This window comes from Porites lutea, chromosome 2, assembly GCF_958299795.1.
Source record: "Porites lutea chromosome 2, jaPorLute2.1, whole genome shotgun sequence".
Taxonomy (NCBI): Eukaryota; Metazoa; Cnidaria; class Anthozoa; order Scleractinia; family Poritidae; genus Porites; species Porites lutea.
The window spans coordinates 5,576,125-5,591,679 of record NC_133202.1 but is presented as its reverse complement, the minus strand read 5'-3'; the positions used below and the strand labels follow the sequence as shown (position 1 = coordinate 5,591,679).

The following is a 15,555-nucleotide window of genomic DNA, read 5'->3' as shown; positions in this document are numbered from 1 at the left end:
TATTTATTTATTATTTATTTGTTTATTACAATTTAATGGCAAAAACTACAACAATAATAATGAAAAATTTAAAATGCCATAAGGATAATTTGTAAACGAGTAGCCCGACCCCATGTAAAAACAAATCACCTCATATAGTAAAATTATAATAATGATATTTAAGTAAAGCTAAAATTATAATAAGATCCCAAACACTAACAGCTGAAAATAAATAGCGAAAAACAGAAGTCACCTTCACAATTTTGAAATATATTTCATAACGTTTGCTTTAAAAATGTCAACACTGCATGCCGAACGGACCTCAAGAGGCAAACTGTTACATTCGTTCACAATCCTATAAAGATAACTGTTTTAAAGTAAATTTGTCCTGGCAAATTTCTTTTTTAACGATTTAGTATCGAAGCGTCTCAGTAGAGTTTTTCTAAAACCGCGTTTATCATCTAAATTCAGGGGCACCCAACGTCAATTTTAGGAAAATATCCGTTCGGAAGACGATTTGAGATCTAGAATTTTCGGAACATTTGTTGTAAAATTTCTTGCCTGCCTGCCTCTCCTAGGATTTTCGAACATCTGAAAAATGGCAGAATTGCCCATTTTTAACGGATTTTTACCCTAAAAAAGGTCACCTTGAATTTTCGGGATTCTTTTTTCTGGCTGAGATTTTCGAAAAGGTTAGTTTTGCTCCCTATAATTTTCGGATCACTAGACTTTCAATTAGGAAATCCGAACAGATGAAAAATTTTTAGGGGATGAAAATATGCCTATATCTACCGCTTAATTTAACGATGCTTTGTTTAAGTGGTTTTCAACTATATTCTCGTTGGGCGCCCCTGTAAATTAGTTGGCCGTAAAAATAACTCCCACTGATTACTGAGTCTCATTATGGGTTCAACACCTAGCGCAATAAATAGTCCTCTCGATTTAGTGCCAGTGTCCAGTTATTCTACTTTATTTTATACAAAGTAAGGAAACTATTTTTAAAAGACCGGGTATTTATTTCTTAATTTGTATCACGAGCTAATCACTTGCTGCTGCTTGCGACAAACGTTCAGATGCTGATTTTAACTGAGAAACATTGACAAGTACATTTATCTGTTCCCTTGAATATGCTTAATTTGACTCTGTGTGGATAAAAAAGACATGAGAGAATAGCTAGACAACTCTTTACCTTCGCTTGGGTGGATTATTAACCAGAGAGCTACAATCCAAGACAAAAGTAGTTAAGAACGTTGTACACTGACTTAACAATAGTCCATTTTAATCCCCCAAAAAGAGAGTTTTCTCTTTTGCTTAATATCCCCGTCCCCCATTCAATGTTGGGATATAACAGAACAATTGCGTCACAAACATTAACGTTTTGCTCAACATTGGGCCACGGGCGATGGGAGGAAGGAAAAAAAGAGGTAAAAAAGCAACCTTCCCAACACTTTTGACGATGATTGCAGCTCATTCTCTCCGTTTTGCATGAGTATTACTAATTGTTCTATTGATCATCAATTTTAATCGTAACCCGTCAGTTTCTAGTTCCGCCGATGAAGTCTTCTAAGCAAAGAGGAAGAACTGGAAGAGGGCATGAGAAAGGGGGTTTTCTTGAAACCAAACAAACAGACGTGGAACGAGGAAAGCTGGCATCTGCCCAATTTTTTTCTTTTTTTTTTTTGAGGCAATCATGAGAAACATTTGTTTTTGATCAGTTCTAACTTGGTGCTATATACAATATCTGTTCTTATAAGTACTGGGTACAAAATTTAATTTGGGATTCAGCTCTTGACTGATTCTTGTTCTTTAACGAGTGAAAGCTTTGTGTCCCTGGAACGTTTAAACTCAATCTACACAATGATCGAATTTATTTGTTTCACTTTCAATGCATGCTAAAGATTGTTCGACTAATGGAGCACCTTGAATTTCGACTAATGTTGAATTAAAAATTCCGAAAATAGCCTAAACTGTTTCCTTTGTAAAACTTTTCATCACTTCCGTTAAGGGGCTTTCCAAGAAATGGAAGTCATAAGTTAAAAAAAAAAAAACGTTTTTTAACTTGTTCCCCGATAACGGCTGATGTCATCCATGAAGACCTCGGCTTTATAAATATTTTTATTACAGAAAGGATTGGTTTCCTTTCAGAGTTTATTTAAGGGAGTTTGTGGAAAATCATTAGAGCGATGCCTGACAAAAGTTCTGTGACAACCGTCGCCGCATTGATTAGGTTTATAAAGGTTTTTGCATATTTCCGCTTTTCAACTGTGGGTTTTGCTCTGTTAACTCAGTAGTGGAAAGTTTCACCATGTCCCCCGGTGTTTGAATTAGAGATGAGTCTGGTACGAGGGCCCCACATATGGAAATGGCGTGACAGCTTTTCGTCTCGTTAAGAAGAAGAAGAAGAAATCAATGACAAGGTCTTTTAACGCCATTAAAATCGTTATACAGCTCTTATTTGACTGTTGCCTAGTTTTAGAATGATATCTAACCATATCCTTTACATGCTCTCATTTGGGGGTTAAAACTCCCCCAACGTCGTCTTGTCAGTATAAAGGTGATTTATCTTTCTACCAAACACAAGTGAAAAAAAAAAAACCGAAAAAAATAAGTCACGGAAACTCAACGATCTGACAGTGCCGAACTTTCCATTCTGTATGTGAATCTAAACCCGATTTCCTAACGGGGCCTGCGTAATTTAACATTAATTTATAACTGCCAGCACTTTTCTGAGTTTTACAAAACTGGACGGAACGCCGTTTTCAGCCCTCTGCTTTCCAGGGAAAGAGCTAGAAATGTTGGTTAATATGTCTACAAATACTCGTGACACGACCTGAATGTTTGCGGTTTGTTTATATTAACTGCTGATCATAATTAGCTTCACTGTGAATGTTTATCTTTCCGTTTATGGTCCTGTTGCATGAAATTCCGTTATCATGATCTGTAATCAGTTGAAAATAGTTTTCCGGCGTTCACAATTAATTTCAGTTTTGCTCTTGAACAAGAGTTCTTCTCCGATCAAAATGTAGATTGCAAAGCTTATCATGATAAACCCCGAAAAATGACTTGTGGGTTTTCTTCTACTGTATTTAACAACACAACTCGGTCATAAGGTTATAACGTTAAACAGAATCACGCACACATAACGTCTGTCTGTAAAGACAGAGCCTGTTTCCGTAATGTGGTCACCCATCGATAAATTAGAATCCAGGGCTAGAGGCAGAGGAGAATATAGCCTGCGAAAACAGCCGTCTGCTCTGACTCGCTCCTCGCCACTAAGGCGAGGAGAAACGGCTGTTTTAGCAGGTTAGTTCTGGAGGGGGACATTGGGGGGTACCCAATACCGCAATACCGTAAGAAAAAATGGCAAATACCGAAATACCGCGTCGAAAATCGTCTAAATACCGATACCGCATATTTTAATCACATTTATAATCGGTTGCGCATACTTATGGTGCTTCCATCTAGCGCGTTTAATTATCTCAGGCATTTATGCACCAGATGTCCATGTTTTTTTTAATATTTTGGTAGTTCGCAATTTTCTGCAAATTTTCACTGAAAAGTAAACTACATTCGTTCAGCCTTTTGGTATTTCGACCCAACAGCTAATTAACTCCAATAAAAATAACTCTTGAAAGCGCGAAAAACAAACCAACCAAAACCCTTTCCACGCACGTCTAGTGCGAGTTTTGATATAAAGTGAGTCTAGTCTAGCACGTCAGTCTCTCAGGGGTCAGATCACACGCCGCGCCATCCTCGGAGACCCAGGGGCAGATAGTGGGGACGAGGGAAAGTCTAAACGGGCGGAAAATATATATATGGAACGAAGAAAAGTAAAGAACGGCGAGAAGAGCCCCTGGGAACAATGTCTTACCAGACCAGTTCCAAACGGTCGCCGCCGTTTTGGCTTCTGATTGGTGCCAGAAAACTTGTGTTTTTCTGGCACCAATCAGAAGCCCCTGGGTCTCCGAGGATGACGCCGCGCTGTTAAGAGGCAAACTTACCAAATTTTCTCTTTTAACTTTACAAGGCGTTTTTCAATTCTCGAAACCCAACATCTAAACTTATTCTTGTTGCGATAATGTTCGCCTCCTTCGCCCTCTTCATAAAAAATTGCCACACACTCAATGATGACCACGCCGTCTTCATCCTCAGCGACCTCAGACATTGTGAGAAAACGTTTAAGACCTCGAATTACCGGCACAGGTACACAGATCGACAAGCCTGGTAAGGTAACTTGAGACGACTCATTATCATTGGATGCAACAACAATTAAGCACATTGTATATTATCGACCATTTAATAACTGTCACAAAATGACCCACAAATGGTGTAATCATTTACCGTTATGTCTCAAGACTTCTAAATATTAACTTTTATTGACCTTTATGTCTTACTGTGTTTTGTTTTGCGTATTGTATCGAAAGGAAAGCGCAAATAAACGGTACCGTAATACCGTGAACAATCTTATTTCACCGAATACCGTCAGCCAAAATGATGAAAAACCGCATACCGCAGAGCTAGATGATACCGCAATACCGCACGTTAAAATTAAAATTACCGAAATACCGCAAGAAAAAAAGCCCAATACCGCAATACCGTAAACCCCCATGTCCCCCTCGTTCTGGTTAGCATCCAACCACACAGTATATCAAAGACTGTGGAGCGATGACAGGGAATAGACAACTTACTGGACGAAAATGTAAACATATTGTTCGAAAGGTCAAAAGCAAACCTGAAGAGAACTATTATCTGTTCCTATTCGCCGTCTCTGTCGCAGGATGGAAAGCAAAGGCGCTTATTCGAACACGAGAATTAACAGCAAATTTTCAACTTTAATAGATACTGGACGTTAATACAACAGACCAGCTGCAAATGTATGTTTCACACACAAGAGAAAAAAGTTTTGGATATTTCCTTGGCAAAAAGGGTAGTATTCACTTTGCAACATTGTATATACTACGTGACGCCTTGTCACGCACGGGCTAAGTAAAGTGAGCGTAACGCACATGTCACGCTCTTTCGTCGCAGCAGACTCATCCTTACAGGTTTGCAACCCTGATTGCAAATTGCCACGCCTTTTGTGCTGTTTTTTAACGCGACTTCTGACTTTTATAAGGCGTACTATCTTCAGAACGCAAGTTTTTGCAAACTAACGAAGTTACACAATTTCTAAAAAGTCTAAATACATGTAAACCAACAGTTTCCTTTGATTTTCTACTCGGGTTTGCGGGTTTAAAATGTATATTTGACCAAGATCAGGAAGCTTTTAGCCTGCCTGCATTGGGTTCAAACAAAGACGTCGGGACAAGGCTGGAAGTTTGGAATGACAAGATAGAGAGACTGTGAACAGGCCAGGATTGAAAACAAACAAGCAAAAAAGGAAAATAAGCGTGGATCTTTGGCGAAAAGGATTCGGCGAGCCGAGAGAGCGCGTTTACGAAGAAAGGACAGTTCTCGCTTTTGTCTCCATCTTTTGCAAAAATACTTGCGGAAATAAATTAGTAGAAGAATATTTAGAGGAAGAACCGCAGACATTCTAGAAAGCTTGGTGCACGCTGGGATGAATGTATGACTGATTACTTATGAATATCAACATGACAAAACGCAGAGAAGGGAACCACAATGAAATGTCCCTTATGATTGTGCTAACTCCGCATCTAACATGGCCGCCATATCGTCATCATCATCGCTCGGTGAGGAGCGATGTGTATAATCGTCATCTGAATCAGACTTGCTTGAATCTTCTGATCCCCCTTCTCCTTCGTCGTCGTTGTTGTTATCAATGTCTTTCTCTTCATCATCATCAACATCGTCGCTAACTTTTCTTTTTTTACTTGGAAGTTCATTATTGGCGTCCTCCTGCGATTCTTCCTCCTCACCGCGCTTTCTTTTACTCGTCGACTTAGAGTCTTCGGAATCCGAAGAACTACTCGAATCAGACACGCTTCCGATCAAGTCGCTTTCTTCATCGCTAGAGTTCATAAGCTCCTCCACTTCCTTGTCCATTGCCTCTACTTCCGACGGCGAAAAGGACAGTAAAGGGTTTAAAGTTGACATAAGAATGTCGGCGCTGCTAACAGATTCAGATCTAGTTTTGTTTTCCGCGTCCTCACCAGTATCACCCGCACCTAAGTCAGCATTTTCCATTACAGTATCCCGGGGAGTCCCGCGAGGGGTACCTTGATCACGAATCTGTTGTTTGTATTTCTCTAAGCCCTCTACAGGAAACAAACGCTCGTCCACCCGTTCCCAGCGCTCGGAACAGCAAAAAAGCCAGCCGGGATTCACAAGTTTAACTTCCCGGGTTTTAACCGCCCGGTATGATTTCTCCGTGCCTAATCTTCCCGCAATCACGTGAGTGGTTACGTCACTAGGGTTTGTCGTGTCCTTGGGTGTTACAATCGTGTTGCTTACTTTGGCGCCGAGCGCACACGCAACACGCCAAGGATAACTCTCTTCTTGCTTAGCAGACGTAGGTATAACTCCAGTAAATACAATGTTCGCCCCGAGTAACACATCACGGCGTAGTTCAGTCACAATGGCTTTTGCATCCGGTGTAGTTGTTCCAGGGGTACAGTACTTAACACCGCTTGTAGAGTTTGGATTACCTTTGAGTTCTTCGGCAGAAATAGACTTTATCTCGTCTAAAGTCTTATAAAACACTTCGTGTACTCGTTTCAAAACGTCCTCGAGGTGAAGAAGGTAATCGTCATCACCATCACCGAACTCGTATGAGTACTTTTGTGATTTCTTGAACTTTGTTTGCACTAAAGGAAAAATAAATAAAAAAATTAACGAGAAACAAAAACGCGACATCAGTCTAGTTCCCTACTACACTACACTACACTACACTACCCTACCCTACCCTACCCTACACTACACTGCACTGCACTGCACTGCACTGCACTACACTACACTACACTACACTACACTACACTGCACTACACTACACTACACTACACTACACTGCACTGCACTGCACTACACAACACAACACAACACTACACTGCACTGCACTACACTACACTGCACTGCACTGCACTACACCACCCTGCACTACACTACACTTCATCACACTACAATACACTACATTTTAAGACACAACACGAAGCGTGACATCACTACACCACGTCACACTACACTACACTTACACATAGGAAAACAACAAACGGAAGAATTCTTAAGCAAATCAACGCCATCATGCACATGTGCTGTTCGAAAAATCATCTTCAGAAAGCAAAACTCACCTCCCTCGCATCTCTTCTCAGGTGTTTCGCCTGCTATTTCATCATTGCAAATCGAAGTGGTTTGTTCTTTATCACCTTTTGTATCACCGTTATTGTTCTTTTCACCCTCTTCGTTCTCCTCCTTATCATTTTGATTTATTTCTTTGGTCTCGTTAGATTCTTCAGGTTTCGTTTCGTCATCAGCATTTTCACTTTGTCCATTCTCAAGCACTTTCGAAGAATCCACGTTTGATTTAACAGTGTCAACAGAGGATTTCTTTGCGCTAATTTCATCGACATCTTCACCAACCGGCTTTATTTTGTCCTCAGTAACTTCCACATTTTCTTCCGACTTTCCCAAGCTCATCTTCTCGTTCAAGACTACGTCGATCTCTGTCTCTTCCGATTTTTTGTTGTCTTTGAATACTATGTCATCATTCTTCTCTTGATGTGCAACATCTTCAGTCTCCAGAGAATTTACTTCTTCAGCTTCGATATCTTTCTCCTGACTGTTCTTTTCACCAACGTCTTCTGCAGGGGACGTAAATTCTTCTTCGGGGGAAGGGGTGGATCCAGGAGGGGCATTTATGTCTCCCACCCCTTTGAAAAACTGATACGGTTTGACATGGATGAGGTTAGGGGCGAAATTCCAGACGTCTTCTCGATCATCGATTATGCAAACCATGTTGTCACCACATGGAAACAGTGACCTGTAAAAGAATAAATTATATTATCAGACCCTCAGTTGTTCGAATATATTCAAGAGACTTAAAATTGACTGTGACTAACAGATTGGGTGACTCATTGACTGGATGACTGAATGATTGACTAACGAAGAGACAGACTGACTAATTGACTGACCGTGACAGGCTGTCCGAGTGACTTATTGACTAGTTGACTGACAGCCTGACTCGACTAAGTGCCAAAATGACTAACAGACTGGGTGAATGATTGACTAATTGACTGACAGACTGACCGAGTGACTTATTGACTAGTTGACTGACAGACTAACTCGACTAAGTGACTAAATGACTAACTGAGTGAGTGAATGACTGATTAATTGACTGACAGACTGAGTGTCTAATTAACTACCAGACTGACTGCGTGACTAATACACTGACAGACTGACTGAGTGACTAATGGACTAGGGACTGAGAAACTGAGTAATTGACTCACCACCTCAATAACTGAACAAATAAATGAGTGACAGGAACTGATCAGACTGAGAAACTGTCTGAGGTGACTAGTTTTGTCAAAGAAGCAGGAAGACAATGCAGGAGGACAAGGAAGGTTTTAAAACCTAATGCCTCCAGGGAGAAGCAGTATGCAACACTGAGAGACTTATCTGTGTCACTTTAAAAGACGTATTTATATCTCAAAGTTATTTTGCCACTTTAGACACAAGAAGGAAGCTGGTCCAAGTTAACCCATTAACCCCTGAGCTGCCAGTAACCGCCCGTGCGGATCCACTTCCCTTCTACTGCTTGTGATGTCATCAGTTTTGATTGTCAAGGACAACTTTGTCCGCTAACGTGTGCAGAGTGGAGAAATCTTTCAAAGAATACCAGAATGAGCACAATTCAGTCAAGGACACCGGAGAAAAAGGCAAAAACCCATGTAACATTGACCTGAAAATTCCATGAAAATCTTGTTCCACTACCCACGAACCTTTCCTTTCATCTAATCCTAAGATCCTAAAAGCCTTCCTAAAGACTTCCTAAAGACTGCTGTGTCACTTTTAAACCCAAAACCACTATCTCAAAATTTTGTTTTCTGTGCATGCCTGAACATTGCAAGCTAATATTTTGTGCCTGAATCAGAATGGCTTTATGGTAAGTTTTATCTCTATATAGGACGGCAGTAACCAGAAATCCGCTCGACTAGTTTCAAAACGTGTTTTTTGGCAAAATTTCCAGGAGCGAATGGGTTAACTTTTGCAAAGACTTCTTGGACTGGTATGGGAGACAGGGAAAAAGAATTGGCCAGTAGCTGACCGGCGCATCCAAAGTAATGATCCAAGAAAAAATTATTGCGGGACACACTTCAGCTCCAGTCTCCTCGTTTCTTAAGAGGTGAATAAACAACTGAAAACAACAATAAGGAGATTACAGAACACAGAACTACATAGTATGTGCATTATTATGTACTAACCTCATATCATGGGATTTGGAAAATGCATTGAAGCATTCATCTCGTGAGCGAATCCTATAAGCAAACAATTTTCCATCAGGGTCCAACATTCGAGCAATGGTATGAGCGTACATCCTTGATCCCATGGTGAAGATGTGCAGTTCATACAGTTCTGAAATACTCTTCAAGAAATTCACAGCCCCAGGTCGGATCTTTGTATGGTACCACACAGGGTAACCAGGTAGTTGAAAATGATGAACATCCTGTGGATATTTAATGGAGAAAAATACTATGTGATGGTGAACAAGATCCTACATTGCATGTGCATTGCATCATACATGTAGTCCCCCCTGCAAAATATAAATGTCTTTATTGTTGTTTTCCATTTGAATGTCAAGTGGTGAGTGCATTTTTTAGCTGCTTTTGAAATCACTGAAGAAGAGGGGACACCCCTGAAATGTCTGGTTTTCCTTCAAGCCTTTTCAATGCATATTTCGACAAAACTTTGACTTTCATAAAATGTGGAACGCCTTTACATTTATGAAGCAAGAACAACAACAAAGCAACAAGGACAACAAGTTAGCCTTATAAAATGTTTTTGCTACAATCTTTTTATTAAACAAGTGCACTGGTAAAAGAAAGCCGGCCAAAATAGTGGATGGCTTTACCACAAAATAATAATTAAAAGAAAGTTTAATGTTTAATATGCCTATCATGCACACACATTGACAGATAGAAGGCAGCAAGAGTTTACAAATAAATAAAAGCAGATATGTAATCTCAGAAAGTCAAAGCTATTATTTCTATAAAGCATAATTATGTTTCAAATAGCAAAAGAATAATTTGATATATAAATTTTATATATAATTCACCTCGGTCGTTACCAGTAGATGTAGCATTGCCCTCTTAATGCTGTAGCTTATTTGTTTTCCATGATCAATGATTATTATTGATCATGGAAAACAAATAATCTACAGCATTAAGAGGGCACTGCTACATCTACTGGTAACGACAGAGGTGAATTACATATAAAATTTGCCAATTTGGGCAACCTGTGAACACCTTACTGCTTTGGGTGCTCTGTGACACATCGTGTAGTCTTCGGACATACGTCAAAAATGCGCCATGATTTTAAGATAAAGTAAATGGTGTAACCACTTTTCCCTGTTTTTGCACTCTAGTTGAGTGTACTTTTTGTACACACACAAGCACCTCTGAAAAAAAAAACAAGTTAATTCAAGATTCGTAGAGTGTCGTACCTCCATATCTTCAGGAATCAGCTCCATTGTTGTATGAATAAGAGTCTGATCCAGATCCACAATTAGTGAAAGCTTGCGAGTTTTAAGAAGTCTGGCTTCGTCCTTTTTCCCTAAGGCCTCAGCTTCCTAACAATAGATTGGTGAAATGCTTGCTTACAAAACTATAAATAACTTTATCGAGCCAGCAAAATGAGAGGACATGATACTACTAATAATTTATTTTGTTCTACAAGTGTTACATGTACATGTACATTGTAGGTAGCACAAGAACGAGAATGTGGACCTGGTAAAGTTGGGTGCAACAGTTACATGGTCCTGGCCAGATAATCAATTTATTTCTGTTGTATATGTCACAGGTCAAAATAACATTCAGGTTAAATTTTTTTAATCTGTAGGTTGATTCTCAACTTCCTTTTTCTCATAGTCCTAATTATTTATGAATTAGGGCTAGGAGACAAACGATTGAAACTCAATCTAGGTGAAAAAATTTAACCTGAATTTAATTTTGTCCTGTAACAATATATATGCTGTTGGTGAAATAAATGTAATAAAGAAAAATACCATAAATTCCTGGTTATAATCCCCAACAGTTATAAGGCCCCCTGCTTATAAGCCTTCCATAAGTGAACAGAAATTTTACCTTGGTTATAAGCTCCCCTGCTTATAGGACCATCTGCATGTATCTATATAATAACGTCTTGTTTTGAAATGTTTCAGTAGTTATGTGCAGTTAAAGTTAGAACCTGGAATTTTTTGTCGGAGTGAAATTAGTATAGGTAATAGCATGATTTGTAGTGATGTTTGGCACAAATACCACGAGTGATATTTCAAAATTGTTATTTGTAATTTCATGAGCCATTAGGCGAGTGAAATTTGAGACAATTTTGAAATATCACGAGTGGTATTTATGCCAAATATCACATACAAATCATGCTATTATTTGTTTATACTACTACCCGCAAAAGGTTTGTAATTTTCACATGTAGGTATTTCAAATTAAGCTGAAATACCACTGCTCTAAGCCAATCAGATTGCAGAAATTTCTCATGTAGTAGTATAAAGTATGTAAATGAAGTACATAAATACAGTACTAAATTATACATGCTCACGGCTTGTCATCAGGATATTTTGGTAATATAGTTCCAACTTTTGAGTTGGAGGTCAACATTTTTTTAGGCAGCAGTGCTGTATTTTTTTGTTTGAGATGTGTCCTGGAAATTTGGCTTGGGGTACTCTTTTAGATGCCGCGTGTCAATTACAGGTCACTGCTCCATCGATAAATTACCAAACCACACGGATTCCCCTCGATCTAATAGAGCATAATTTTTGTTAAGAGGTCAGGACTAGGAGACACTTTTAATGCTGTTCAATTATCTGTATCATGGTAACCTGTACTCTGACCTATGGAAAAGTGACCTACACTTTAGACCCACCGTTTTGTAGAAAACAGTTAAACGATGTTAAGTCTGCATACATACCTCTGGGCTCACTTTCAACTCAGGGATGTTATGTATAAGAGGAACAGATGCCAGAGTTGGAGAGGATGGCTCATCTTGCTCTTCATTGAGTCTTTGAACAGAAATACAGTGAAACTGCTTAAAGTGGATTCTGAAGGATTTTATGATTTAGGACTCTAATTTTCTGCAATTTTTCCTTAGATTTTTATTATCATATTTAATCCACACAAACCAAAAACAACTGTAAAAATTTTATCTGCCAAACTCCAGTCTAGATGTTTCAACAGCTTCAATGACAGATGCTCGGGGGAGTGAATGGGGTGGTGACGTTTGTCATTTCATTTAGGACAGTAAAAATATTACTGCAGCCACTGTATTTTAGTATCACTTAGATTAGAATGCAAGTGTTTTAGCCCAAACCGGTACTGCTTAGGTCGGTGCTCGTAGAAAAAAAAAGAAAGAAAGCAGAAGAGGATGAGAAGAAGGAGAAGAAGAAGAAATATTCAATGACATGTCTTTACTGCAACTAGAGAATGGTCTCATTTACTTCTTATTTTCTGACAAGCATCTTTCTCCCTCGACACGTGATTCACCCCCTGGGGGTAGATGTTGGTAATAATAATAATAATAATACTTTGATAATTATCCTCTCCCCTTATGGGGATAATGAAACAAATAATTTAAATGGAAAGTAACATGATTAAAAATCCCAACTGGTAGTACGTGAACCAGTTGGCTATTTTACAAAAGTGGTCGAGGATTTGAACTCGGGACTACCGAGAACAAATCCAACTAGAGGTCAGGGCGGGACAAAGTCCAGTGCACCAACCGCTTGGCCACGCTGCCTCCTTAGTTGTAGGAAAGAGAGAATGACTCTGAACATTAGGAAGAAAACTGCCAGGTGCTACTACAGGTGCTTTCCAAAGTCAGAACTGAGCAGACAGACCGGTCATTTTGAAAATGAATTATTAGGCTTTTCTTAAATTTTTACTTAAACCCATCACTGCCGTATATACCATTTGGGAATAAAAGGATCTGGCCAGAAAGTTCTGATTAATAGTGGAATACTCCTTAAAACTGGATTGGCCTGACAAATGCTAAGTGTCCAGAGCCCTTAAGAATACTAGAACTTCAAAAGCAATTAAGGAGAGATGTAAAAACTAGTTCCCAGTGAGAAAAGCCAGGACCAACCTAAAATTAGTTTTTTTATGAATACAGACTAATATTATTTTTAAACCTCTTGCAAGAGTAAAGAGACACTTGTTATTTGCAACACCTAATAAGCTACAGTAATACATGTAGATACCTACTTCCTAAGATCAGCACCACAGTCACAGCAGAGATCCTTCATGACCATGTTGTGCTCACACTCGGTTGCTTTATCTATCAGCAATACAGGTGCCCTGAAAAATCAAACGAAATTCAGGGCTACGAGCTCTAACAGCACCTGTTGGCCCCTGGTCCCATACTTTTTCTCTTGGGCGACACCAGGAAATCTCAATTCTTGCATAGAAACCATAAGCTGGGTAACCTGTGTTACTCAAATACAGAGCATTGGACTCCCTAGAATTTTCCTTAGAGCACAGCCTTGAAATAGGCCATTTTACAGTTGTGTGCTTAGTGCCCTGGCCTTTGAATAGACGCCAGGCTGGCGGTGACCTTGTTTTGTTACAAACCTGCCTGCTTTTCAAGTGCAAATCGTGGTATTCTCTTGCTAACAAGCCCGTGAACATGATCATTTACATATGAAAAACAAGAAGGTTTGTAGAAAAACAAGGTCACCGCCAGCCTCGCGTCTATTCAAAGGCTAGGGCACTGAGCACACAACTGTAAAATGGCCTATTGTACAACTTAAGTTGGACAAATCCCTGAGATAACTTTGAATTTATTAGTCAGTCTTTATCGACAAAATTAAGACAATAGAAACTACTGATCGAAGCATGCTTTCTAAACTGACAAGTGTTCTGTTCTTTCTTCAAATTCTGAGGATTGTAGAGAACATACCCAAAACTGTTCCAGTATCAAGGTCAGCCAATTTTTTTTTTTTTTTTGGGGGGGGGGGGGGGGGTGAGGGGGTTGATATAGGATACTATTCCGCCGGGCAAAAATAACATAACAAAAAATTCCCAAAATTCCTTCAGTTTACAATGAATAATAACAAAATGGAGAAAGGTGTAGTATACTGTACCTCAAAATCATTGGTTATTTCAGGTGAAAGATACCATACAGTTTTAAAAAATCTATACACTGTGTAATTCACCCAAAAACCCAGACTGTGACTGCAGTATGTATCTCACCTATTCAGCTTTTCCTTATAATTATTTTAAGCCTTCTGCCTTTAAGGGTTCCAGCATAATGATTTCTAAATGAACAGTCAAATGTTGGGGAACTTTTAAAAATAGCTTTAATTTGCCCCTAAAACTGTGGTGTTTGAAGCAGGCCAAGTCATGTGTGAAACAGCTGGGACTTTTAAACTATTACATGTAAAAAGTCTTTTTAAAATCTAGTATTCAATTCACGTCATTAAAATTCTAGAATAATATTGCCAAAAAAAAGAGGAAAATTTAAGAAAATTCAGGATTGGTCGGTCAATGTCCAATCAAATCTAACGAAACTGAGATAAATCAAAACTCGCTCTGACACGACATTCACTTGATCACGGGTTGATACCACGCTCCCACTTCGCAAAGGCAGTAAAAATACCTAACCATACAACGATCAAGAGACATCTAAGCTCTTCCGAAAGCTACCAAGATTCGCAATCATGCAACACAGTTTGGCAGTTTCGCCTGTCAACAACTTGTCATTACTAAAATGTCACCATGAAGTTCAAAAGTGTCTTAATTGCTGAAACAATTTGCAGGCTGCGCAGATTGCTTTATACCATTAAATCGTGCTGAAATCCACGGTCTTTATATCCTATGATCATTCCAACACCTTAAACAAGTTATTCTCTAAAAATCTAAGCGATCAGGCTGTAACAATAGGGACGAAAATCGAGCGCTGTAAACCCTCAAATAGAGACCATCCGAACAAAAACAACCTCATCGAAAGCATGTGAGCTGAAGTTTATGTGCAATCTCAAAGTGGTATTTCCAAGAAAACATGCTAAATAACTTCTTTTGGTATCTGGGAAAACTCTAGGTTACGTTTTACGATCTGCATGTCTGGTGCTCTATGATTTGGCCTTACCCTGCTGGGACAATGTCCCCCTCGGCAACGAGCAGCTCACGGACTTTACCAGTAAAAGCGGATTTGAGTTTTGGCTGAGTTACAAACGATCCAGTCCTCTCTGCTTTGCCAGAAACTTCATAAAAACAAAGAACACTTCCTTCTCTAACTTCTGATCCAGCGCAAACCCGCCATCGTGACAGTTTGACAGAAGATGAGGTCGAAATAACAACCTCTTTTGACTGTTTGTCCGCCATTTTCGTTTCACTTTTCGCGCGTGGGACAAAGTCTAACCAGTCAGGGTGGGGCGAGCTTTGTGAACTACTCTGTAGT

At 39.3% G+C, this 15,555-nt stretch overlaps 1 protein-coding gene across 1 annotated transcript; it reads right to left on the bottom strand.

The window, feature by feature from the left end:
• Positions 1-4,806: 4,806 nt before the first annotated feature.
• Positions 4,807-15,504, bottom strand: LOC140927501 (RNA polymerase II subunit A C-terminal domain phosphatase-like). Its single transcript, XM_073377161.1, has 7 exons — positions 15,244-15,504; positions 13,362-13,454; positions 12,073-12,163; positions 10,595-10,720; positions 9,357-9,598; positions 7,227-7,915; positions 4,807-6,746 (listed from the first exon to the last, which is right to left on the bottom strand). Exons 1-7 carry the CDS (start codon positions 15,477-15,479, stop codon positions 5,614-5,616), a joined length of 2,610 nt encoding a protein of 869 aa, XP_073233262.1. The 5' UTR covers positions 15,480-15,504; the 3' UTR covers positions 4,807-5,613.
• Positions 15,505-15,555: the final 51 nt, after the last annotated feature.

What these genes read in the sequence shown, in the direction of transcription:
- LOC140927501 (XM_073377161.1), bottom strand. Translation starts at nt 15,479, where the DNA reads ATGGCGGACAAACAGTCAAAAGAGGTTGTTATTTCGACCTCATCTTCT. An exon ending in TGTGGTGCTGATCTTAGGAA is followed by an intron (nt 12,164 to 13,361) that starts GTAGGTATCTAC and finishes TTCTGTTCAAAG; the next exon opens with ACTCAATGAAGAGCAAGATG. An exon ending in AGTTGAAAGTGAGCCCAGAG is followed by an intron (nt 10,721 to 12,072) that starts GTATGTATGCAG and finishes ATCTATTGTTAG; the next exon opens with GAAGCTGAGGCCTTAGGGAA.